The sequence below is a fragment of the Egretta garzetta genome, unplaced genomic scaffold (assembly GCF_000687185.1).
Source record: "Egretta garzetta isolate BGI_Z169 unplaced genomic scaffold, ASM68718v1 scaffold417, whole genome shotgun sequence".
NCBI lineage: Eukaryota > Metazoa > Chordata > Aves > Pelecaniformes > Ardeidae > Egretta > Egretta garzetta.
In genome coordinates this window covers 592,229-613,570 of record NW_009260227.1, presented here as the reverse complement: position 1 = coordinate 613,570, position 21,342 = coordinate 592,229, and the positions used below count along the sequence as shown (strand labels likewise).

The 21,342-nt window shown below is 44.5% G+C and overlaps 1 protein-coding gene across 1 annotated transcript in view; it reads left to right on the top strand.

Annotated features, from left to right (window-relative positions):
• Positions 1-21,342, top strand: part of BRD3 (bromodomain containing 3) — a 48,379-nt gene that overhangs the window by 7,281 nt on the left and 19,756 nt on the right. The window contains exons 2-4 of the mRNA XM_035897647.1: positions 16,287-16,603; positions 18,727-18,864; positions 19,841-19,988. Coding sequence (XP_035753540.1) covers positions 16,403-16,603; positions 18,727-18,864; positions 19,841-19,988 — 487 coding nt within the window. The 5' untranslated portion in view covers positions 16,287-16,402. The remainder of the gene's footprint in view (positions 1-16,286; positions 16,604-18,726; positions 18,865-19,840; positions 19,989-21,342) is intronic.

Below are 21,342 nucleotides of genomic sequence, written 5' to 3'. Positions count from 1 at the left end.
TCCCGGCCATTTCCCTCTGCCCCTGCCGCCGCCTGGGTGGCTGGTTTGGGAGCTGGAAAAGGTCTGGGCAGGCTGCGTGGGATGCGCTGAAAAGTGCGCGTTTCCCATGTCGCCCGTCCGTCTGCGTGCGTATGTATAGATGTGTATATACGGCTGCTTTGCTCGTGCAAATATCTGGGGTTTACCGAACTTTGGCGTATCAGTGGAAACCAAGGGTTCGTTGCCGAAACTTGGTATGCTTTATAGGTGTGAAAAGAAACGCAGATCACAGATTTATATATAGAAGTGTCACGCTATAAGTAATGCTAGCGATCATAAAATGTAAAACTTCAAAATTCCGTCGTACTTTTCCTCTCTTTACAGTGCTTGTTTGCTTTTTGCACCTCCCAGGGCGCTGGGGATAGAGCATTATTTGTAGCCTGCTTGGTTTCACTTTCAAACAAAGCTGTAGTGTTCAGGTCGCGGATCTGTGCGCGTCTTTAAGCTACACGGTTCGGTCTCAGGGTGTTAATAGGGAACGTGTTTCCTACAGAAATGACTTTTGACAACGTGGAGCATGCATTCCATAAGGTTCGCACTGAATGTTCTGTGACAGTTCTGTAGTGTGGATATACCTTTCTGTTGATGTCTTCAGGAATCAAAAGTTACCAGAATAAACTTTTTTGGATAAGCAAATACGATGGCTTCACTAATACTTAAAACGCTTGTATTATTTTTTTTTTTAATATATATATCTTAAGTTCCCTGACACTAGTACAGAGTAGGTTAGGGGGTAACGCAATTAGCAAAGCACACCTGCTGTTCCTTGCTGGGAATAGAGAAGTGGTTTTTTAATATGCTTGTTAGTATTTTTAATGCGTTCAGTATATGTGAGCGTGCTGAGGGGGTGTCTCTAAATTAAACTGGAAATTTAGGTTTAAAGTTGAAACTCTTGTCTTTAGTTCACACAGCGGTAAGTTAAGGTTTTAGAGGACGTGGTGACTACCGTATGTGCTGCAGTGTATGGGTGAGAAGTGCAGAATAAATATGCATCAATCAAACAAGAAATCCCCAAAGTAGTCTGATTGCTTTACAAGCAAAAAACCCCCCGATCTGTATTGATTACAACTATCCAGCCGCTTGAGTGTACTGTAAATGCAAAGTCCTGCCTCCTAATCTGCAGATCACAGTGCTGGCAGGCTGCTGTGTGTCTTACTTGGTTAGCACAGAAGTTTAGGGAGTTTTTAATAATACACTGCAAGGCTCCCGCTGAAACAGAGTAACTCCTGACCTCAAAGCCTTCCTTTTTGGAAAGAATAAATGCTAAGATTGTATATTTCTTTCTCTTTAGTCCACACTGGTTAAAAATACTCGCTCGTGCGTGTATTTAGTACTTTGAGACAATGCTTAATAAAAGGGTTGGGCAGAGGGTAACTGTCTTATTCAATGTTCAGCATAAGCTTGATTGCAATATTGTCTTCTATACTCACTGCCTCTATAGTGCTCAGTGCTGAGACAGTAGCTATTCCAATGAAAGGCTTCTTAGTTTTAGTGGCCTGTGCACGCGGAGTTTAAATTAAAAAAGAATGCATGTGCAATGTGAAGTGTCTGAGGCTTGTTCTCCAAACTGACTTTGGAGTGTTAGTTCCATTAACATCAAATAAAAACTAGGCTCCATTGCTTCTGGAAATAAAACTTCTGTCATTTAAGCACTGAAATGGTTTCAGAAGCTTTAGTTCTTGTAATTTAAAAAAATACTCGGGAGGAAAAGCATATTGAAGAAGTCTGATGTTCCAACTCAGCAAGCGTGCTAGGCAGCAGTGCTCTTTTACTATCTGCCTCTAAGAAGGCTGGTTTCATTAGCGTCTGCAAATGCAAGTATTTCAGTAGGCTTCATAGCTAGTCTTTCTTTGCACAGTTGGAACTGCTCTGGGTACAATGACTTAAATCACAGTTCTTAACAGTCTTGGAAAATGCTTATTTCCTGAGTTAAGAACCACGTGCTTAAAACTTCATCCTTCAGTTATCTCCTGAAATGGTGGGGAGTCTAACGGAGGTTCCTGGTATCCCCAAACTGTGCCTGCAGGCCAGGCATCCAGCCTGCCGAGCCTCTGAGGTGAAGGCAGTGCACACAGATAAAGCAGCTTGCCCTGGTGAAGGCTGGGGCTTCCTGTAGTTTTTAACTGGTACGTGTTCTGAAAGATGCTGTTTAATATCTACCTCTTAACTTGGGGCGGGGGGGGGGGGCGCCTCTGTTGGTTGCCAGCCAAGCCTGCCGCACTGCTAGAATCTCGCTCCTTTTCCCTGGAGTAATCTGGGAGCCCGATCGCTCTCGTTGACAGCACAAACAACTCAGGAGTCAAATCCCTCTCCTCAGCAGCAGCTGAGTGATGTAGTGAGGTCTCATGTTTCAAAGGCTTAATTACTTTTACAAAATATATTACTCTGTGTCTACTTTAGTAAGCTATCAGGTGCTTTCAGCGCAGACAGAACAACGCTTTGCTAAATAAATGAACAAAGAGTGTTTTGCATCTCTGCGGTTGATTGTTTTTCTTTAATCCTGGTTGCTCCTTCTTTGCTAATTTGCAAAATTCCTTAATCTGCAGTGGGTTTCCCAATCATTACCATGAACTGTATGTTTTGTTTTGTTGTGTGTGTTGGTTTTGTTTTGTTGGGTTGGTTGTTTTGTGGGTTTTTGGTTTGGTTTTGGTTTGGTTTGGTTTTTGTTTTGTTTGTTTTTTTTTTTTAAATTGCCACGTTATTCTCCAGTCATACCCCAGAACACCATTGCAAGCAATAGAGTTCTGGGAATTAGGAAGGCGCCATTGTTTGCTGTGCTGCTCAGTGAGCTGTCAGGACATTTTTGGAAGGATGTGTGTATCTCAGGCTTTTCATTCCACACTATCTTACTGCAATGTTAGTGCGGTTTTGTCAATCATTAGTTGCTTGTTGGAGGTGAACAACTTTCTTTGGGGCACACTAACTCTTTAACCCACTTGTTGCTGAAGCCAATATTGGAAGGATTCAGATTCTTCTGGAGAGCAGTGTGGAAATTTACTGTAATGTGCTGCTTTTTCTACTAGTCCTTATTCCTTCTCTCAGTCTTGCTGATAAGATACCAACCGAAGAAACACTTGCCTCTATTTTGGATTCCTTTTGCGCCTTTCCAGGCTTCAGTCTCTTCCCAGCTTGAGTCTGATAAGAAGACACCATCATGCTGGATGTATTTCAGCAACGTGAATAACCTGGGCAGAGGAGATCTGTCTGCGTGTCTCACTCCTTTGCTGCGACCAGGGCTCGACATTCTCCTCTCCACCAGCAATGCAACAGGTGTAGCAAAGACAATCTGAGGTGAAATTTCTGTGCGTGGGGGACCAACCTGGAGTAAAATCCTCTGGCTGAGCTGATTCCATTTAGCTTCAGACTTTGAGTTTTAGACTCGCACAGTTCTGATTGACACTGGTCTGCTTTGGGAATGATCCTGTTTGCTCCTCTCTTTCCTTTAAAAAGGGAGAGGCAGAGACAGAAAAGGGTTGTAGTTTTCCTTCCTGGCCTTGAGAGCTGTTCCGTTCTTGACGTTTACACTTGGAGCACTTTACTGATACAGCCACACTGATATCCTTGCAGAGGACTTAGTGCAATGAGATAAATATAGGAGCAGAGATGCACTTCGTGCGACTGACTCGCCTGTCGTAACCAAACCTAACCTGTCTTGCAGGAAAGGCACATTTTTTCCTTGTGTAACTTTGTCTTTTCAACTGCTCAACTATCCTTGTGTAACATTACGGAGGGTGCCTGGTTGGGGATCATGCTTTCTTGCAACCCACTGATATGGCTGTGCGGAGATAAATCTGTTTTCTAAAATTGCACTGGTGTCCTGGTTTCGTCTGGGATAGAGTTAGTTTTCTGCCTTAGTAGCTGGCATAGTGCTGTGTTTTGGATTCAGTATGAGAATAATATTGATAACACCCTGATGTTTTAGTTGTTGCTAAGCAGTGCTTACACCAGTCAAGGATTTTTCAGCTTCCCATGCTCTGCCAGGGGCATGAGAAGCTGGGAGGGGGCACAGCCAGGGCAGCTGACCCCAACTGGCCCAAGGGCTATTCCATACCGTAGGGTATCCTGCTCAGTATAGAAACTGGGGGGAGCAGGCTGGGGGTCTGTGATCGCTGCTGGGGATGGGATGGGCATCAGTCGGTGGATAGTGAGCAACTGCATTGTGCATCACTTGTTTTGTATATTCTATTATTATTATTATTATTTTCCTCTGCTGTTTTATTAAACTGTCTTTATCTCAACCCACGGGTTTTACTTTTTTCTGATTCTCTTCCCCATCCCTCTGGGGAGGGGGGTTGTGAGCAAACGTCTGTGTGGTGTTCAGCTGCCTGCCGGGTTAAACCAGAACAACTGGTCAATAGGTTTGGCTATAAGCAAGTGCAAAGTTTGCAGTACTGTGCTGTTTTGCTGGGAGAGGACGTACGACATAGCCTTTTTGCTTACCGAGGCTGGTTTAGGAGCTGTGCTGTACTGCGGGCTATAATGAAACTGAGCACATGTATGTTCTGTGCTGTATGTGCAAGAACCGTGTGTGGGTATAATGGAGAGTTGCTGTTCCTTATTGGAAAGCATTGCCTTGTTGCAGCTTGGCGCTACAGTTCTGTTCATGGTCTGTGAAATAGTGTTCAAATGCAGCTCCTTAAAGTGCCACGTGAAAGAGGGTACGCTCCCCTAAGTTTTTGCTGGACTAAGTGCTTGTCTGAGTGTGGGTACTATGGATGAGTTGGTGTGCCCAAAGCCTGTTCCTTTCCTGGGCAAGAATGAACCACGTGGGAATAAATTAGGATACTTGTGTCCACACTGTTGTGGTCGTACTTCCTTTGGCTTAAACTTCATCCATATGCAGGAGCTTTAAGAGAGGCTTAGGGCTTGTCTGTTCTCACTGCACAGGAAGCTAAGCCGTGGGTGCTCTCGGCAGGAGCTGTGCGTGGGGAAGCGTAGCTCCTCCTGTTAGGAGCCAGTCCATCTGCCCGGAGCGGGTCATGGAGAGCAGTGTTCCTCTGGGGGCACGGGGGGAGACCACCTTCCTCCCTTGGGTGTGTTAGGCAGTAGGAGCACCTTCTCCTCTTCCCCCAAATTAGCAGCCTCTCCTCCCTGCGTAGGGAGGGGTAATAGACTCTAAGATTCAAATTTTTCCCTTTCTCACATACTGTGCATCTGAGTTAAACTCATGAACAAACGCAGGCCGTGGAAACTGCTTTGATGCCCTCTCAGTGAGCGACAGTAGCTTAGCTATCACAGTTTATTCACACCTTAGCTGACCTGCAACTTCCTTGCATAGCTGAGCAAATTTATGGATCTACTCAACCTTAGCAAAATCAGTGAGGCCCTTTTCATCCGAAAGAGAAGACCACGTACAGCCTTTTGCACTTGTTTGGCTATGTTTGCTTTAAGTTAACACATTGAGTTATTCTGGAAAAAACATGCTTGTTCAAAGACAAGGCACTTAAATGGGTTTGGAAACAGATAAAGCTAAGTTGGTGCAACCCATTTAGGGGAACATGCATAGGGGGTGAGTGGTGGTCATAAATGGAAGGGCTACCGCAGCGTAACAAGTTACTGCTCCTCTGTCGGCTAAGCTGCAATAATTAACATGGTGGGTGGGTGTACTTACTCTGCCCCATTACCAAGTATAATGTTACTGTGGCTCAGCTAACGAGTAGTATATTTATGTCATGGTAATTCAGTCACTTTCATTTCATTGTTCATCCCCTTAAACCAACTTGCTTCTCATATATTGATTTGGGTGGACTTTGCATGGGAAAGTTGCAGAGCTGTAGCTGTAAACCTAGAGCGTGATTTAAACCAGTGGCAGCTCATCCGTTCTTACTACACTTGTAACACTTTTTGTCCTAAAACAAATACATTCTTTTTCAAAATACTGACTTTAATAATTTTGATACAAAAATACATTTAAGATGGAGTAGGAGAAAGCATTGGAGCACAAGAAGTGCGCAAGGGAGGTCTGTTGATGAAGGAAGGTATTTTCTCTAATGAATCACTTTGATGGTTCTGCCACGTACTGCGAAATGGCTCTAACAAGTTAACATACGGATCTGTGTCTGTTTACTAGACGTCTGTCTTCTCTGTCGATATTTGCATGGAGCTGCCCCTAAGGATAACATCTGTAGCACTTGTAAGTGATATTAATAATGCTGATATATGGCCATGCAGTACTGGTCATGTAAGGGAGAATTGCAGTGTAGGTTATTAGGTACACAGAGCAGACAACAGTCCTTTAAATAGGTAATATGTAGGCATTGAATGCTATTTGTAAGGGCTTTGTATTTTACCCTGCTCAGAATACTTTTTGTACTTGCTTTCATTAAGAGGAGGCAATCTTCTTGTTACGTGTAGCCTCTTAAATTCAGTTGGAAGTGGAATTTGGCTGTATCTAAACCCGCTTCCCTAGCAGGTGTCATGAAGGACCTCTCAAGTGTTGTGGTTTATCTTTTAGAAATGTGTTTAAAGAGCGCTGCAGTATGGGGAAAGGGATAAAGCAGGTGGCAGTTTTAGCTTTGCAGTTTCTTCAAATGACAATTAGTGTTGTACTTAAAGAACAGTTAAGTGTTTCCAAAGACCTAAGTTGCAGTATTTGAACACCTTGTAAATACAGGTTCCTCTGTGGGGTTTTTTTTTTTTGGTTAAAATTTGGTATAACCATAACACTAAGAAGGAATGAATGTATAAATGCATGGGAAAATACTAATGATTTTAATTGTAGATGGTAGTGGAAATATTCATATCCCCATTTTACAAGTGGGGAACTGACAAGCCTACAGCACGGGGTGTCAAGAACTGAGCTGAGGTGTCAGCATGCTGGTTTGTAGCTCTCTTTTTTGTAACTCTTTGCAGGTATAGCAGAAGCTTGAAGATGCTCTGCCTAGCAGGGAAATATTTGAGCTCTTGGGGTTTTGGTTTCTGCCTTTTCTCCAAAATGCTTCGTGTCCAATAATCTCTCTTTTTGAAAATCACAGTGCAGAAGAAGAGACAATCATGACAAAACCTGTTGTGGAAAGACTATGTGTAATTTATTCACTGTGTGCTGAATCAAACTGAGTGAGTTTGAGGTTTTTTTCTTATACTGTAAAGTACACAAAGCACCATATGCTGATTAAAAAGGGGAAGGGCAGACTCTCTTTTTCAGAACACAAATGTTTAACCGTGCAGATCACATCCTTTAAAAGCAGAAAAAGAGAACCCTGCGAGGGTGTAGACATACAGTAATCCCATTAGGAGTTCTGAAGCCTGTGCGGGTGTTGCCACGTTATGCTTTAATGGGTGTACCTAAATACTTCTGTTATGCACGTATCATCTGAAACTTGGGTCAGTGCCAGAGTACGGGTTGTGTTTTTGTTTTTGTTTGTTAAATGATTTAACTGAAGTGTGGTTTGCTCACCCGAAATTGGCAAAACTGATTTCTGCAGTTGCAGGATGAATCGGCAGTAGTATCGTGTGTTGGATAAGTCATGCTTTGGAGAAGGTAGGCTGTAAAGTAATAGATGAATGGGGGGGAATTGGGAGAGGGAGCCTTGAAGGAGGTAGGTTGCGATACTGACCTGCACTGTGGATTTTTTTAATTTTATTTTTAGTTTTTCTTTTTAAGACCACTACATCTTGGCAGTTTGTGCCTCTTTCCTGGCCTGTCTAGACTGCTCACTCCTTACAGAGGCTCTGTGCATGCTGCACTGTGCTTGGTCCTGGTAAGGGCAGTGAGCCTCTTGGTTATGGAGTGCAGTTGATGTCTAGGCACATCCTGATGAAACGCAGTTGAGGTGTTCAACCTGTCAATGTATTGCCCTAGCAATCAGTCAAGGCTCCAGCTTTTATTCCATCTCCCCATCCCACTTGCAATGTCTGGTCCTGAGCAGAGGCTGGAGTCTCCTACAATGCATACTGTCCTCATACAGAGTCTGGTGCGTGGTTGTCCTTTCTGTGTGTTGCTGCATGGCAACAATAATGGTGACCAAGCCTGGATGAACCCACACCAGGGCTGCTCTCCCCCTGCTTTAGTCTATAGTCCAGAAAAGTAGAGTGAATGTGTATGATGCAGCATTTAACAGCAGCCTGTGGTCAATCACGCTTTGAAACTGCACGAAATGGGAAGCTTTAACTCCCTATCTCCTCACTCCATTCATTCTTCCTTTCTTCTCCTGACTTCCTCTATGTTTTGCTTTCTCCCACAGAGTGAACGTTAGCTGTCTGCTTCCTCTTCCACTTTATCTGCTCAATAGTATTTGTGTTTGTATCTGGTTCTTTCCACCTTCCTTCTGAAGGAAAGTAAGCGAAAGGAACCCTAGGCTGACTTCTGCTGAAGCCAACGAGTACCAGGTTAAGACTGTTCAGCAGCATTGTCCAGTAGTGAAACGATTGACAGCTTCAACCTGCTTGCTTGTTACTTTGGTGTGTCCAGGATGGACCTGTTGCTCCTGGACTTTTAGATACATGTTTTCTTGTTAGCAGCTCTCAGCAAGTGAGACTTTCCTCCTTTGCTCCTTGGGCGCTGTGGCAGTATTGCCTGATGGCTGGGCAAGCAGGAATCCAAAGATCTTCTGCCACCCACTGAGCCTGTTAGAACGTCAGGCTGCTGCACAGTTCCAGTTTCCCACTTCCAGAGCAGTTGGGAATGCTTATAAAGGGGGACTGTGGTTCAAACCCAAGTGATTTGTAGTTCTGATTGGTCTTGAATATGGATTTGAATGCACAAGCAAGGGTGAATAGAGATGGAACAGCAGATTCTGTCCATCTGTGAAGTTTAAAGTGATAATACCAGAAACATTGGGAGGTGGAATAACAAAGAAGGCATCCAGTAGGCAGCATTTATTCCAGTTCTGAATTTGCAGAATTGGCCAGTCTGAAGAAATTGTGGCTGAGTCTGTAGAGTCTTTTACTATGCCCGTCAGCAAGGTTTGAATTTGGGATTATTAAACTTTTTCCCCCTTCTTGGCCAACTTTCGTGTAAACATGGAGATTTCTCCTCTTGATGAGGCTGCAGTTTATTTTTGTGGTGCTTTTGGAAACATGATGAAAAAGAACCAAGATCTCCGTGCTCTTGCACACCTCATGCTTGTCCAGTGGGACTTCTCTAGCTGGGATCATGTTCTGCAGCAATCCTGCAGCGGGAGGATGTATCTTCAGGGCTGGGTAGCATTGACTAGACCAGCTGTCATAGCTATTGTAACTGCAACAATGGGAGCATCCACAAGTCTGATCAGTCTGGATAGGTGCTTCAGCCCCAGATATCTTGCACTTAACCTCCTTTGTCATTTTACCTCTCCTTAATGGACAGCTAGAGAAGGCATTGACCCAGGTAGAGGGGCCAAAAAGCATGGAGAGCTTGAGTTTATTTCTGTCTGTGCCTAAATCCTCCTTAGAAAGAGATTTCTCTTGATTGACTAATTAGTTGTATCTTGTAGGTGTTAAGTCTGCAAAACCCTCTGTGGAGAGGTGCTGAGCCACAGAAGCTGTGCAACTCACCGAGAGCGGAAAGTTGCTTAGCACTTGGCAGGATGGGGCTTGAAGTGGTTACTGAATCACAGAGGAGGAACAAGTTGCTGTCTGTGTTGTGGTTTGTACTGTACTTCCAATGTGCCTTCAGCCATATTCCTGCCTCCCCCTAGGTCCCCCGCTCCCCATCCTGCTCCTAACCTGTTAGGAGCTCATATGGTGTGTGGCCACGCACCAACACCTTCCCAGCACTTCATTTTTGCCTGATGTCCAAGACTGCTGGGCTTCTGCTGCACATGGGCTTTTGGTGGACTGCAGTAACCCCTACCAGTGCTGGCAATTGCCAGATAAGCATTCAGTGTGTTGCCATGCACTAGATAAGAGAGAGTGTATGCTCAGAAGCAGGTTCACCTTCTCTCCTTTCTGCCTGCTGTCTGGCTTCTCTATGGCCTGATTATGAGATACTGTGGGTTCAACCCTGTGGGTCATACAAGGTAATTTCATTGCATCTCCACCTTTCCCCTCTAGGAAGAAATGGCACGAGCAGACTCTGCCCAGGCTTGTGATTCTCCCAAACACTTTCCTTTCCATGCCAAATCTCTGTTATGAAAATGAAGGCTGAAACAGCCCAACGTTTTTTTTTTTTTTCCCCATTGCCTTAAAGGTATAACTGGCATACCTTGTTGTGAGAGGCACAACCACTAGCGTTTTCCTGTGAAGCACCTACTCATTCCCATCCTGTTGATTTGACTGTCTTCCCAGAGTGTTGATGTGCAAGCCACCAGCTGCTTTACGTACTCTGAAACCTGTTTATAGATGATTATTTCCACTGCTACAACTAAGCGTTTGTTAACATTTTCGTTATAGGTCATCCAGTTAATTTGCTGAAGTACTTCCTGGCAGATTTTTTGCAAGTGCAGTTCACTTCATGTCAGAAATCTCAGTCCAGTCCTTACTACAGAATCTCAAAGGTCTCAAAGCTGGCTGAACTCCTCCAGTCAGGAATCCAACAGAGTGAGCTCTTTAACCATTCGCACTTTTCCTTCCTCCTGTAGCCTTGTTAACAAAACTGTGTGTAACTCAAGAGCTTGCACAAAACCAACGTATGTCCGACTTAAAATTTGCCTCTGTGTTTTCAGAGCATCACAAAAAGTAGGGCTGCAAGAAATGTCCAGAGGTCATTCTGTCCTTCTCCCCACTCCAAAACAAGATCAACCATACCTAATCCATTACTGAGGCTGGTTATTTAGACTGTTCTCAAAAGCAAATTCAAAGCTATGAAAAGGAACTTGTCGTGGTGAGAAACATTATTCCTTGCGCTTGAAACTGCAGCCTCTAGAAAGCAGTTGAGCCCTGTATGAGTCGTGTGTTGCAGGAGGTATGTGACATGCATCTAAATTCTTGCTCAGACTTGATCAGGAGGTGCTTCCTGTGCTGTTAGCAACTTGGTGGAGAGAAATACTCTGGCCTGTAATTATCAGAAAGACCACAGTTTTATTTGAGGTGTCTAGAAGAGCGCTTATAAAAGTCCCCAGCACCTTTATAGTCAAGATGAAGTGACTTTTGGGTGCCCCTGAGTTTGAAGGCATGATGTGAGACATTTTAAAGCAGCCTGATTTGCAAGGAGTGCTTGTGTATGTATCAGAACTGAAGGCCCTTGAAATGACCAGTTATTTCTGGCTGATTCTTATGTACTGGTTAGGAACGCACAGGCTCCTTACTGAGGAAACACCTGCTCTTATAATAGCCAAGGGGAAACCAAGGGTGGGAAATCCATCTGCATAATCTGATGAGCATTAAACTAACCAAGTCAAAAGCCAAGGAACTGACTTAATCTTCTGTGATCTTTTTCCCTCCCTTACGCAGAGGTAAGTTAAGGACACAGTCGCATCTCCCAGTCTTGGGATGTTACTGGGGCTGTACTCCAAACAATATGCATGAAAAACAAATCTCCAATGTGTGGAAGTAATGATGTGGGAGACAACGAGGACAGCTGAATGGACTTTGAGTGCAAAGCTGCAGTGTGCCATAGGGGCACTCACAAACCAAATTCTCTTTGCCTGCAGTGAAGCCAAGTGCAAATGCTTCATCCCCAGGTCTTGAGGGGTGGCATATTGTGTATAGCGTGCGTGTGTCTGCCAAGGCAGTGTTGGCTGATAAAGCAACTCATCTGTCCTCAAGTCTTGGTCTCAAATCGCAGATCCCTTGAGTTTGAAGAGAACATCCCTGCTGACATGGAGTTAGGAGGTAGTGAAAGCTGTGAAGGGAAAGGAATGCAGAGTAGGAGGAAAAGAAGGACATCCACCAGCTTTGTTTCCTTCTGAGGAGCCTGGAGGAGTGGTGGCATAGCCCCCTGTAGAATGAAATGGATACAGCTACCTTCAATTCATAATTTTATCTGACTTTAAGGTTGTGTTGAGGGGTAGTAGTAGTGTGCTAAACCTCTCCTGCAGTTGTAAGAAAGTCTGGGCAAGATGATCATGGGCTTGCTGCTTCTCTGAGATGGGGAGCAGCATATGGTGGCAAATCTGACCAAGCTTCCAGCTATTGCTGCTGTCAGGGAAGAAGGGACCGAGCGTCTGCTTTGGTGGCTGCAAGGAGCCTGTGCGGGGGAGTAATGCTCGGAGCAGCAGCGTGAGGATGCCTGCTCCAGCTGCCTGGCTGTCTCAGTGTGGTTCTGGCTGCTGGCTCAGTCCTACCTTCAGAAAGGCTCAGTCGCTGCCTTTCACGCCTGTGTGAGCAGTGCTGCTTTGGAGGTGCTGTTTCTCTGACGGGCTGACTAACAAAACCAGGACTCGGCGCTGGCTGGGGCTCGTGGCCCTGCTCTCAGCCCTGCCGCTGGCTCGCTGGGTGGCCACGGGCAGGTCACTTCACCACGGTGTGAAGCGTGAGTTGTGAACGCCAGCTCTTCGAGGTAGGAACAGGGTCTTACTGTGTGTCTGCAGAGCGCTAAGTGCTGAGGGACCTTGGTCCCTGCACAGCCTCCGTGTGCTACTGTAATGTAAATAATAATGTGGAGATAAAGATGAGGTCAAGGAACATCTCTTCAACTTGATAATTCTCCCTGATGGGAAGATTTATGTTGCTGTTTCTGGCTGGGCTGGAATTGTGCCAGTTTTTGATCAGTGTCCAAGTAACCATGCAGAAATACTATACCAAGAGAAAAAAGGAGTTGCTGGGCTCACATGCTAACGTAAAGCTTGCTACCTTCTAATTTTGCAATCAAAACAAATGCCATCCTGTACTGCACGAACAGCAGCAAGGGAGTGAGCCATCCGTTAAATGTTCGGCGCTGCCAAAGGAAGTGGCAGAACCGTTAGCTGAAGCAGCAGGCTTACTGGCACAGTGCACATTTCATGGGGCTTTATAGCTTCTTTTAAAATAGTCTCCACCGCTGCAGACAGTCTGTGGGCTGCATCAGCTGAGTAGAATGTTATCCTGCTAGTACAGGGAATTATTAACGTGTTTTCTCCATGCCAACTGTTTCTCCATGCCAACTGTCTCTCCACTGCCTGACCCATCCAAGCAACCCAATGAAAGAAAAGTTTAAAAAAAAAAAAAATAAAAAAAATCCATCCAACCTCACTTGGTTTTTTTGATGACTGATTTGGCTGAGGGATAAGCCAAACCCCATAGCTTTGCTGGATGCCACGCTGAGGTTGCAACTTAGCACAAAAAGACAGACTTAAACTCCAGAGAAGCAAGATGTGTTTGAGAGTTTGGGTTTGGGTTTTGCTTTTAGTTATTGTCTCAGACTGGGATGAGTAAGAGGGAGAAGAAATGCACGATGTGGGAAGCAGCGTACACTCTTCATGTATGACAGCAAAAGGATGTACTTTAAATTTGTAGTGTCAAAACTGTACATGCACAGCCAGAAAAATCGAGAACAGCTTCTGTTACTTGAACATTACAGGTCTGAGGAACAGGATAAGTAGTAATTTAAAAATTTAGATTTCAGAAGTTATTACTCCGGGGCTAAAAGAAGTCCAACCTTATGCCCTCCCTGGAAGATGCACGTGATGTCTGTGCCAAGGCTGCTTTTGGCAATCTTTGTTCCAGGCTTGTACGGTACCTTCTACAGGCAGATGTTCTGATTCACAACTGGGCTCCCTAATAGTTTAAATAATTTTTTTTATACTAATGCAATTTCAGTAGGTGCTGAAGTTCTTAGACTAGAGCTGTGTATTTTGATTCTACTTGTAGTTATGGGACAATTTGCGTAAGCTTGCTTGGGTTTTGTGTGTGAGTCAAATGTCACGTTGGATGATTTGTATGGTAAGTCAGGATGTCAGCTGGTCATGCCTCTCACTTTCCTCATTTGATAAATGAGGTCTGACAACTAGCAGGTTTCTCAGACAGGGCCGTGGCCTCTCTGAATTCAATGTCGTACACTTTTGGACATTTCCAAAGCTTTTTGTGCCCTCAGCTTCCAGATTCCCCATAATCCTACTTTTTATGTTCTTAAAAAAAATTATTATTTTGAAACTCTAGACGTGAAGAAATGGATGTAGAAACAAATTTTTAGTTTTAAAAATCAGGGAATAATCTGATATCAAAGCAGCTTCCCCAGCAAATGATGAGGAAGCTGATGGACCAAGGGTTTAAAGGGTGCTGTGAGGCTCATGCACATTAAACCTGTATTTATGGCAGGAACAGATAACTTCCAGTGCTGCTGAGAGAGCCCAGGTAGCTATTCCTGCCTTTCAGCTGCAGCATCCAGCATTTCAATGACAGCGCTGCTAAGAGGTTTGGGGTTTGTAGCCACTTCTGGTTGTAATAACCAATGAGTTGGAGCATGCAAGTTAAAGAGGATCAGCTGTCAGAGGACTAGCCGAGTTGGCTGTCGTGATTCTGCCCCTCCTACTTTTGGTAATGTTCTTAATTAAAATCCTTTCTGAGTTGTGTCACCGATGACTGTTACATGCTTTTCTTTTGTGGACTGTAAACCTTGTTTGAGCTCGATGATCAAAATGTGCCCGTGAAGAGGCAGTGTATGGCCCAGAGAGTTTGCAGGCTGGCTGGGTGGAGCAGATGAAGACAGAGGAGAACTATCGCTATCTGGATGGCACAGACGAGGAGCTGTGGTGTGAAGATACTGAACCACCTTGGCTAAGGTCAGGGAGGGAGTGTGGGAGAGGCAGGAGCTAGATCTGTGGTTTTATTGAATTACAGTTCTGGGATTTAATAAAAATTAATTAAAAAAATGCCTATAAAATTGAGAGGTAAGAGGACATCAGGAAATTCAAATGAAATGAGAATAGTTGTATTTAACCTTAGGTTATTTAAAGGGAAGACTTAGGTTACACTGCATAGTTTCAAACTTATGGCTGAAATCCTCTTTAGTAGTAGGAATTGCTGTCTCTGGGTGTTTTATTTCCTGTCGATCTCTGCATTGGATTCAGTTTGTTAATCAAGAAGACAGCAACCAAAATGCTTCAGTGGTGGTCACCAGGAGCCCGCAGTCAGCGTTGCATACACTCGGATGGTGGCCTTGGGGTCTGAAATCCATGCGGAGAGCTGCCCAGAAGGAGACTGAGTGAAACCTCCCAATTATCTTTATTATCTTTATCAGTAACTCAGAAAGTTGATGTTCTGTATTTAGTCCAGATACTCGATAGAGATGATTAGGGATGTACTAAAGAAGAGGTTTGGGGGTTTTTCCTGGGGTGTCTTACTGCTCTCTCCTTCTTCCTGTATTACTGCAGCTTCTGTCCTCTGCTCGTGTTTCTCTGTGCAACCAAGCGGCCTATGTCAGCGAGAGTATTTGCGTGGCTTTCTGAACATATTTGAAATAATTTGCCTCTAGAAAGTGATTGTGGTCTGTTTGCCGTGAGAAGAGTAGCTGCAGTCCTGATGTGAATTGAAATATCAAATGTTTATGGAAGATGACATAGCAAAGCTGTTTACCATATGGTATACAAGACACAGTGATACTAGACCATTTTTTTTCACTGCAGTTAGCTGGGGAAAAAATAGACTACAATAATGCAATTTGTATATCCTTCTGTATTTCATCTGTGCTTTTTAAGAGAGAGCATGACAGCACGCTCTCAGCCAGGTCATGGGATGTAAGTATAATATTAATTATTATTTATATTAGCCTGTATCTTGAGACTTCCATACAAAACTGAGGGCCTAGTCAGGTATATGTAGTAAGGGACATAGTAAGACATTTATGAGATTCAAAGTGCTGATCACTTCAATTTAGGATGTTTCTGGTGACACCTTTCATTCACAACTGCTCACAGCACCTCCCTCTGTCCCTTCTTTCATTTCTCTGGATTGAGGTCCTCTGACAGCTGTCATCCACTCTTGATTATGGGATGTTAGACCAACACATTGCACCAGTGTAGAGACTTGTCAGCTGACTCAGTGCCAACCAGCATGGGTCTAGAGGCAATGCAGTTAAGTTTACATGGAGCTGCAAGCTATGGAATTACTACCTTGGATCAGGGCATTCATGGAGTCTCTGCATTACATCCTAACTGTATTCCCTAACCATATTCTTATGCTACCCCATGTGTTTTCTTTGCACAAAGATGCTCTCTGAGACAGATAAGGCCAGAACAAGCCCTGCGAAGCTTACTGGCTCTCTGCAGGCTTTGAATTTGGGAATTGCTGTTCCACTCTCTCTTGGTACTTGAACTGTGGCCATCATCAAAATAAAGCATGTTACAGGGAACGAAGCATGTGGGGTAAAGAGTCTGAGTTCAAACACTATCAACATCAGAAGTGTCTTAACATGCCTACTTCAAGTAAGTATCTTTATTTACACATTGTCCTCTTCCTCTTATTTGATCTAGGTTGTATGGTTGGACCCTGGAAATGGGATGTCAGTCCCGTTCAGGGAGCATAAAGGAAGAAAGAAAATCTCCCAGTTGCTGCTGCTGTGACAGCGAGTGAGAGCAAGAGCAGGAAAATGTCGACAGTCACATCAGCAATCCAGGCTCCTCAGGGCCCTGTGAATCCGCCGCCTCCGGAGGTCACTAATCCTAATAAGCCTGGCCGGAAGACCAACCAGTTGCAATATATGCAAAATGTTGTGGTAAAGACCTTGTGGAAGCATCAGTTTGCTTGGCCTTTCTACCAACCTGTTGATGCAATTAAATTGAATTTGCCGGTAAGTATTTATCTTCTGCTCAGTTTTCTGTTCTTAGAAAGCTCTGTGTTGGTGAGATTAGTTTTCTGATCACCGGATCAGAACGGTTAGGCTGCTCCCGGGGATTTCCTTGAATGCTCTTAGACTTGCTGAATTAGAAGATGATGTCTTTCAGAGGTAGAGAGGTGCAGGTTTCTGAAGGAAAAAACCCCTACTTCTCACTTAGTGAGCAAAGAGAAGAACAGACAGGCAAGCTGTCTTAGAGCATCTGAAGCGTAGTGCTTTGTAGCTTACCTCTGGTGACTTTTATGTGTGTTCACCCCTTGTCCCACCTCTGTCCAATCCGAGTGAGAGCCTTGAAGCCCATGCTCTTCTGAGCATTTGGCATTGGGCTCAATGTCACTTGTGTTTCCAATAGGCATTCCTTGATTTGTCACTGACTTCAGTGTTGAGGAAGACAGGAGAAGCTAATTACCAAGGATACTTTGGAGCTAGATATTTTCAAATGCCATAGGGGAAGTAGAAATAACAGAACAGTTGCATTTACCCATCTGCCTCCTGTGCCTGATGATATATACCCTGTCTCTGTCAGACCAGATAGTACAAGATACAGCCCAGTTATTCATAAATGACCAAAGTTTATTAAGCTGCTTTCTTCCAGGGAACAGCCACACACTCTTCAGCTCTTCAAAGAGAGGTCCTGTAGGTGTAAAAGCTCAGCAGTGGAGGCATACCCTGACCCACCTGCTTCACCTGAACACGGACACCACCACCTCCATACACCCTGCTGTCTGCTCAGCTGGGCAGCTCATTGCAAATTAACTCTGGCCGCTTTGAGCGAGAGGGTTGCATGTAGGATTCAAGCGAGCATGGTTCTGGGATTATAATGTCAGGAGAGCTCTGGTTACCCCAGGTTATAACCCAATTTTATGGACTGGATCAGGAATCTTTTGAACTCTCTAATGTTGTTGATGGGTGCTATTTAAAGTGCTAGCCAAGAGAGTAAAACACTTAACACGTGTATAATATTTCTCTAGGTCTGTGCTCCTTTATGTCATCTTTTTGTGGATTTATTTTCTCAGTGAGGCATTCTGAGGTGGTTCTAGGGCAGGTTACCAGAAAATTTAAAGGAGCAGTCAGTTGGAAGAATAGTTGGTTTGCACGCGTGGCCTAAATCTGCACAAGCCCAGTAGCCAGTAGGGTTGCCTTTTCTGCCCTAGCATGCCTTGCCTGGAAATATTGGTGTTTGAGGGTTGGGCTCAGAGTGGCCAGTGGCTGTGCATGGCTTTGTGTGCACGTGCAGCGAGAGGGCTTGCTGCTCTTCTGCAGAGTGAGAAAATTACAGTGTATAACCTTGCATGCCTAGAGCGTCTCCAGGCTAATCACAGCCTCTACAGATGCTTGAGACCTGCCCAGAGAGAAACTGGGTTAACATGTGGAAGTCTTTTAAGGACTGAAATGCCCTTAAAAGAGAGGCTGAAACTTTTAGCATGGTCTAAGCCAATGCTGGCCCTGATAAACTGCTGGAGGCAGTCTTTTAAAAAGGGAGGCAGAAAGGCTGTTTCCCAAATTACAGCCGGTCTGCCGTTAAACTGAACACCCTGCCAAAGCTAGGGCTGACCCTGCCTGCCCCAAGCTTCTGGTCCCACACCAGCACGAAGTGCGGCAGCGTTGGCCTAGCTGCAAGCGCAGCGCCCTTCCACTCTGCAGCACAATCCCAAATGGCACCTACAGCCTCCTGAGGGGTATCGGAGCTGCACACAGCTCCCAGGGAGAGCTCCTCGGAAAGCATGTTTTCTCCACATTACTCTTTGTGCCTTTCCAGTCCAGCTGTATGTATAAAAAGCTGGCAATGTCCAAGTAGTCATTTGTCTGTGTGTTTGAGCAGGTATTGGGGGGAGTTGCGGAAGTTTGGTGGTTGTAGAAGGAATTCCTGTGCTTTGTAGTCAAGTTCTTAATGATGATAGACTAAAAGGCTACAAATTAGAAAAGAAATGAAAACAGAGATGATATTTGAGACTTCCACAACAATTTGGGGATGTGTGTTTTGGGAGGGGGAATGAGGACGAAGCTGGGACTAGAGGGAGATGTGAGCAACACTCTGCATACCAGGAGATGTAACGTCTTTCCTGTTTCTCCAACAGGATTACCACAAAATAATAAAAAACCCCATGGACATGGGGACGATCAAGAAGCGCCTGGAACATAACTATTACTGGAGTGCCAGTGAATGTATGCAGGATTTCAACACCATGTTTACAAATTGTTACATATACAACAAGGTAAAGAGCCCAGACAAGCGTTTAGCTGGGGCACTGCCTCGGAAAGACCCACCTACAACTGTTATAGTGGAGGTTTTGAACGGGGCCAGCCCTGCTGTGCTCTGGGCCCTCCTTGCAAGGATTTGAAATGCCACTAATTGCAACCACATTACTTGAAATGCACAAAGCTGTCTTTGTGCTGTGTCTTTCTTCCCCTAGACTAGTTAAAAAGGCAAACGTGCCTTTTAACTATAGGTAGATTTCTGCTTTGGGGGGTTATGTAGCAAGTTTTTACTCCTTTTGTTTCCGGTTAGGAATTCTTTAAGATGAGCTAAAGTTTATGCAGTGCTTTGCAGGTGTTATGTGGGGTATTAGTGCTGTGTGTGACACTGGCTGTCTAGCAGTAAATAGTACCTTTTATGAGCAGAGAGCAGTGCAGAAGTATAACTCTGTTCTTTGCCTGTATCTCATCCATATTTGCACACCTTTAGACTGAGTGTTAGTATTTTGGGTTTGGCTTGGTTGCTGTTTTGTTAGGTTGTTAAAAGCCTGTGTTCTTTGTATTATGTTTTCTACAATGGTTTGTCATCACTGACCCACACTGGAGAACAATAATAAACAAATTAATTAGTTTGAGCCACAGAGTATGTGTTTACACTCTCCTCTTGGACCTGCTGGCGAGCAGAGGAGGACAGCTCATCTGTTCCAGTTTGCTGCTTCCACACTGATGCACACAATCCTAGTTATTGGGCTCCTACTGGAAGTCCTGATAACTTTCTGAATGCAGCGTGCTTAGCGGCTGTAATTACTGCATGCTAGACCAGAATAGAAGAGCAGGAGGGTAGCATGCAAGGAGGGAGAAGAGCCAGTCTGTTTATTGTTGGAGCTTAGATACCATCATTTATTTCAAGGGCAGTGATTTCAAAACCTGATGTTAAACGTCTCTGCTTCTAATATGTGGTTGATACAGCATGGGCTTGTGTTCTTCTTTCTGCAGCCCACAGATGACATCGTCCTCATGGCCCAAGCCCTGGAGAAGATATTTCTGCAGAAGGTGGCCCAGATGCCTCAGGAGGAAGTCGAATTATTACCCCCAGTTCCTAAAGGCAAAGGTCGCAAGCCATCAGCGGGCACACAGAGTACAGGTATTAAGCCAACCCAGTGACAGTAAATGTTACAAGCCTGTTGCTGAGGCCTGACCCGTCTTTCAAGCTGCCTGGCCTCGCAGATAGTGAGGAGGCTAGGGAAGGAGCATGTAGTCTAACGGTTAAAGCAGTGGAGGAAGGTGCAAGATGTCTAGATAAAGTTCACCCAGTGTTTCAGGGCTTGTCTGTCTTAAGGCCACTCTGCATTTGTCATACAAACATCATACCGTCTGTGACTTACCCACCCATGCAGCACTTCAGTGAGGGAGGGCAATGCTGTTGCTTCCTGTATGGAAAGAAGAAACCAAGGCAAGAAGAGGCACGGTAGTCAGGCGTGCCAGTCTGCTGCAAGTGACAGACCATGGCATGGAATGACTTTATAGACCTGGGTTTATATGGCTCACCTGAAGTCCTGGCAGAAATCTGACACAGTGGAGATTTGGAATTAAATCTTGCTGGTCCCCTAAGCCATATACAACATTTTTCTTCTGCACACACAGTTGCAACTTCATAGAATAAAGTTTGATCAACAGAAAGGACTTATTAAGCCATTGCAAAAAGCTGTGTAGACCATTGCATATTGGTAGGAAGTAAGTTTAGTTCAGCTTACCTAGAGTTGATTTTAAATGGATTTAGAACTACAGTGTCTGTAAGCACAGTAAAACAGTTCATACAAGAGTTTGTGTGGGCTGACTGAAACTGTTGCAAATTTTTTTCTGTAAATAAGGTCTAATTGTTGTTCTGGGGAAGTCAACTGTTCCTCTCTTTTCCCACGTCTCGGATTCCAAAACTTCATCCAAGCTCAGAGAAATTTGTGATGATGTGTCTTTTCAGCATCCTTTGATAAAAGTTGCTATAAAATCATAGAGAGGGGTATTGCTACTTTGGTTATTAGTTACTAGATTTGTTCCCTTAACTTTACAGTAGTAGGCAATTTCTAAACAACGTAGGTGTAGCATAAGAGACATTTGCCTGGCCATCAGGAGGAGATGTAGGCTCTGCTCCCAGCTCTGTTTCTTTCATTGTTTAACTTTGTGGCAAATCTGAAGTGCTTTGGACTCTTGGGTGTTTAGCTGGCAATAGGTTGCTACCATTTGTCACGCACAGTAAAAACACTCCCAGGTTGAGGTCTGGGTGGGACAGCAGCTGTCCCGAAGAGCCATCTCCCTCATTTCCCTCTCCTTGAGCTCCTGCTCTTTTGCCGAGCACAGGGTTGCTCCGAGAGAGAGCACTTGCGGGGTGAAGACTGTCCCAGAGCAACACACCCCATGTGCAAAGCCTGACGTATTTTGCTTGCATGTGGTTGGCCTAAAGCTCATGGTACGAGGACTTAGATCAGTGATTTCTCTTTTTT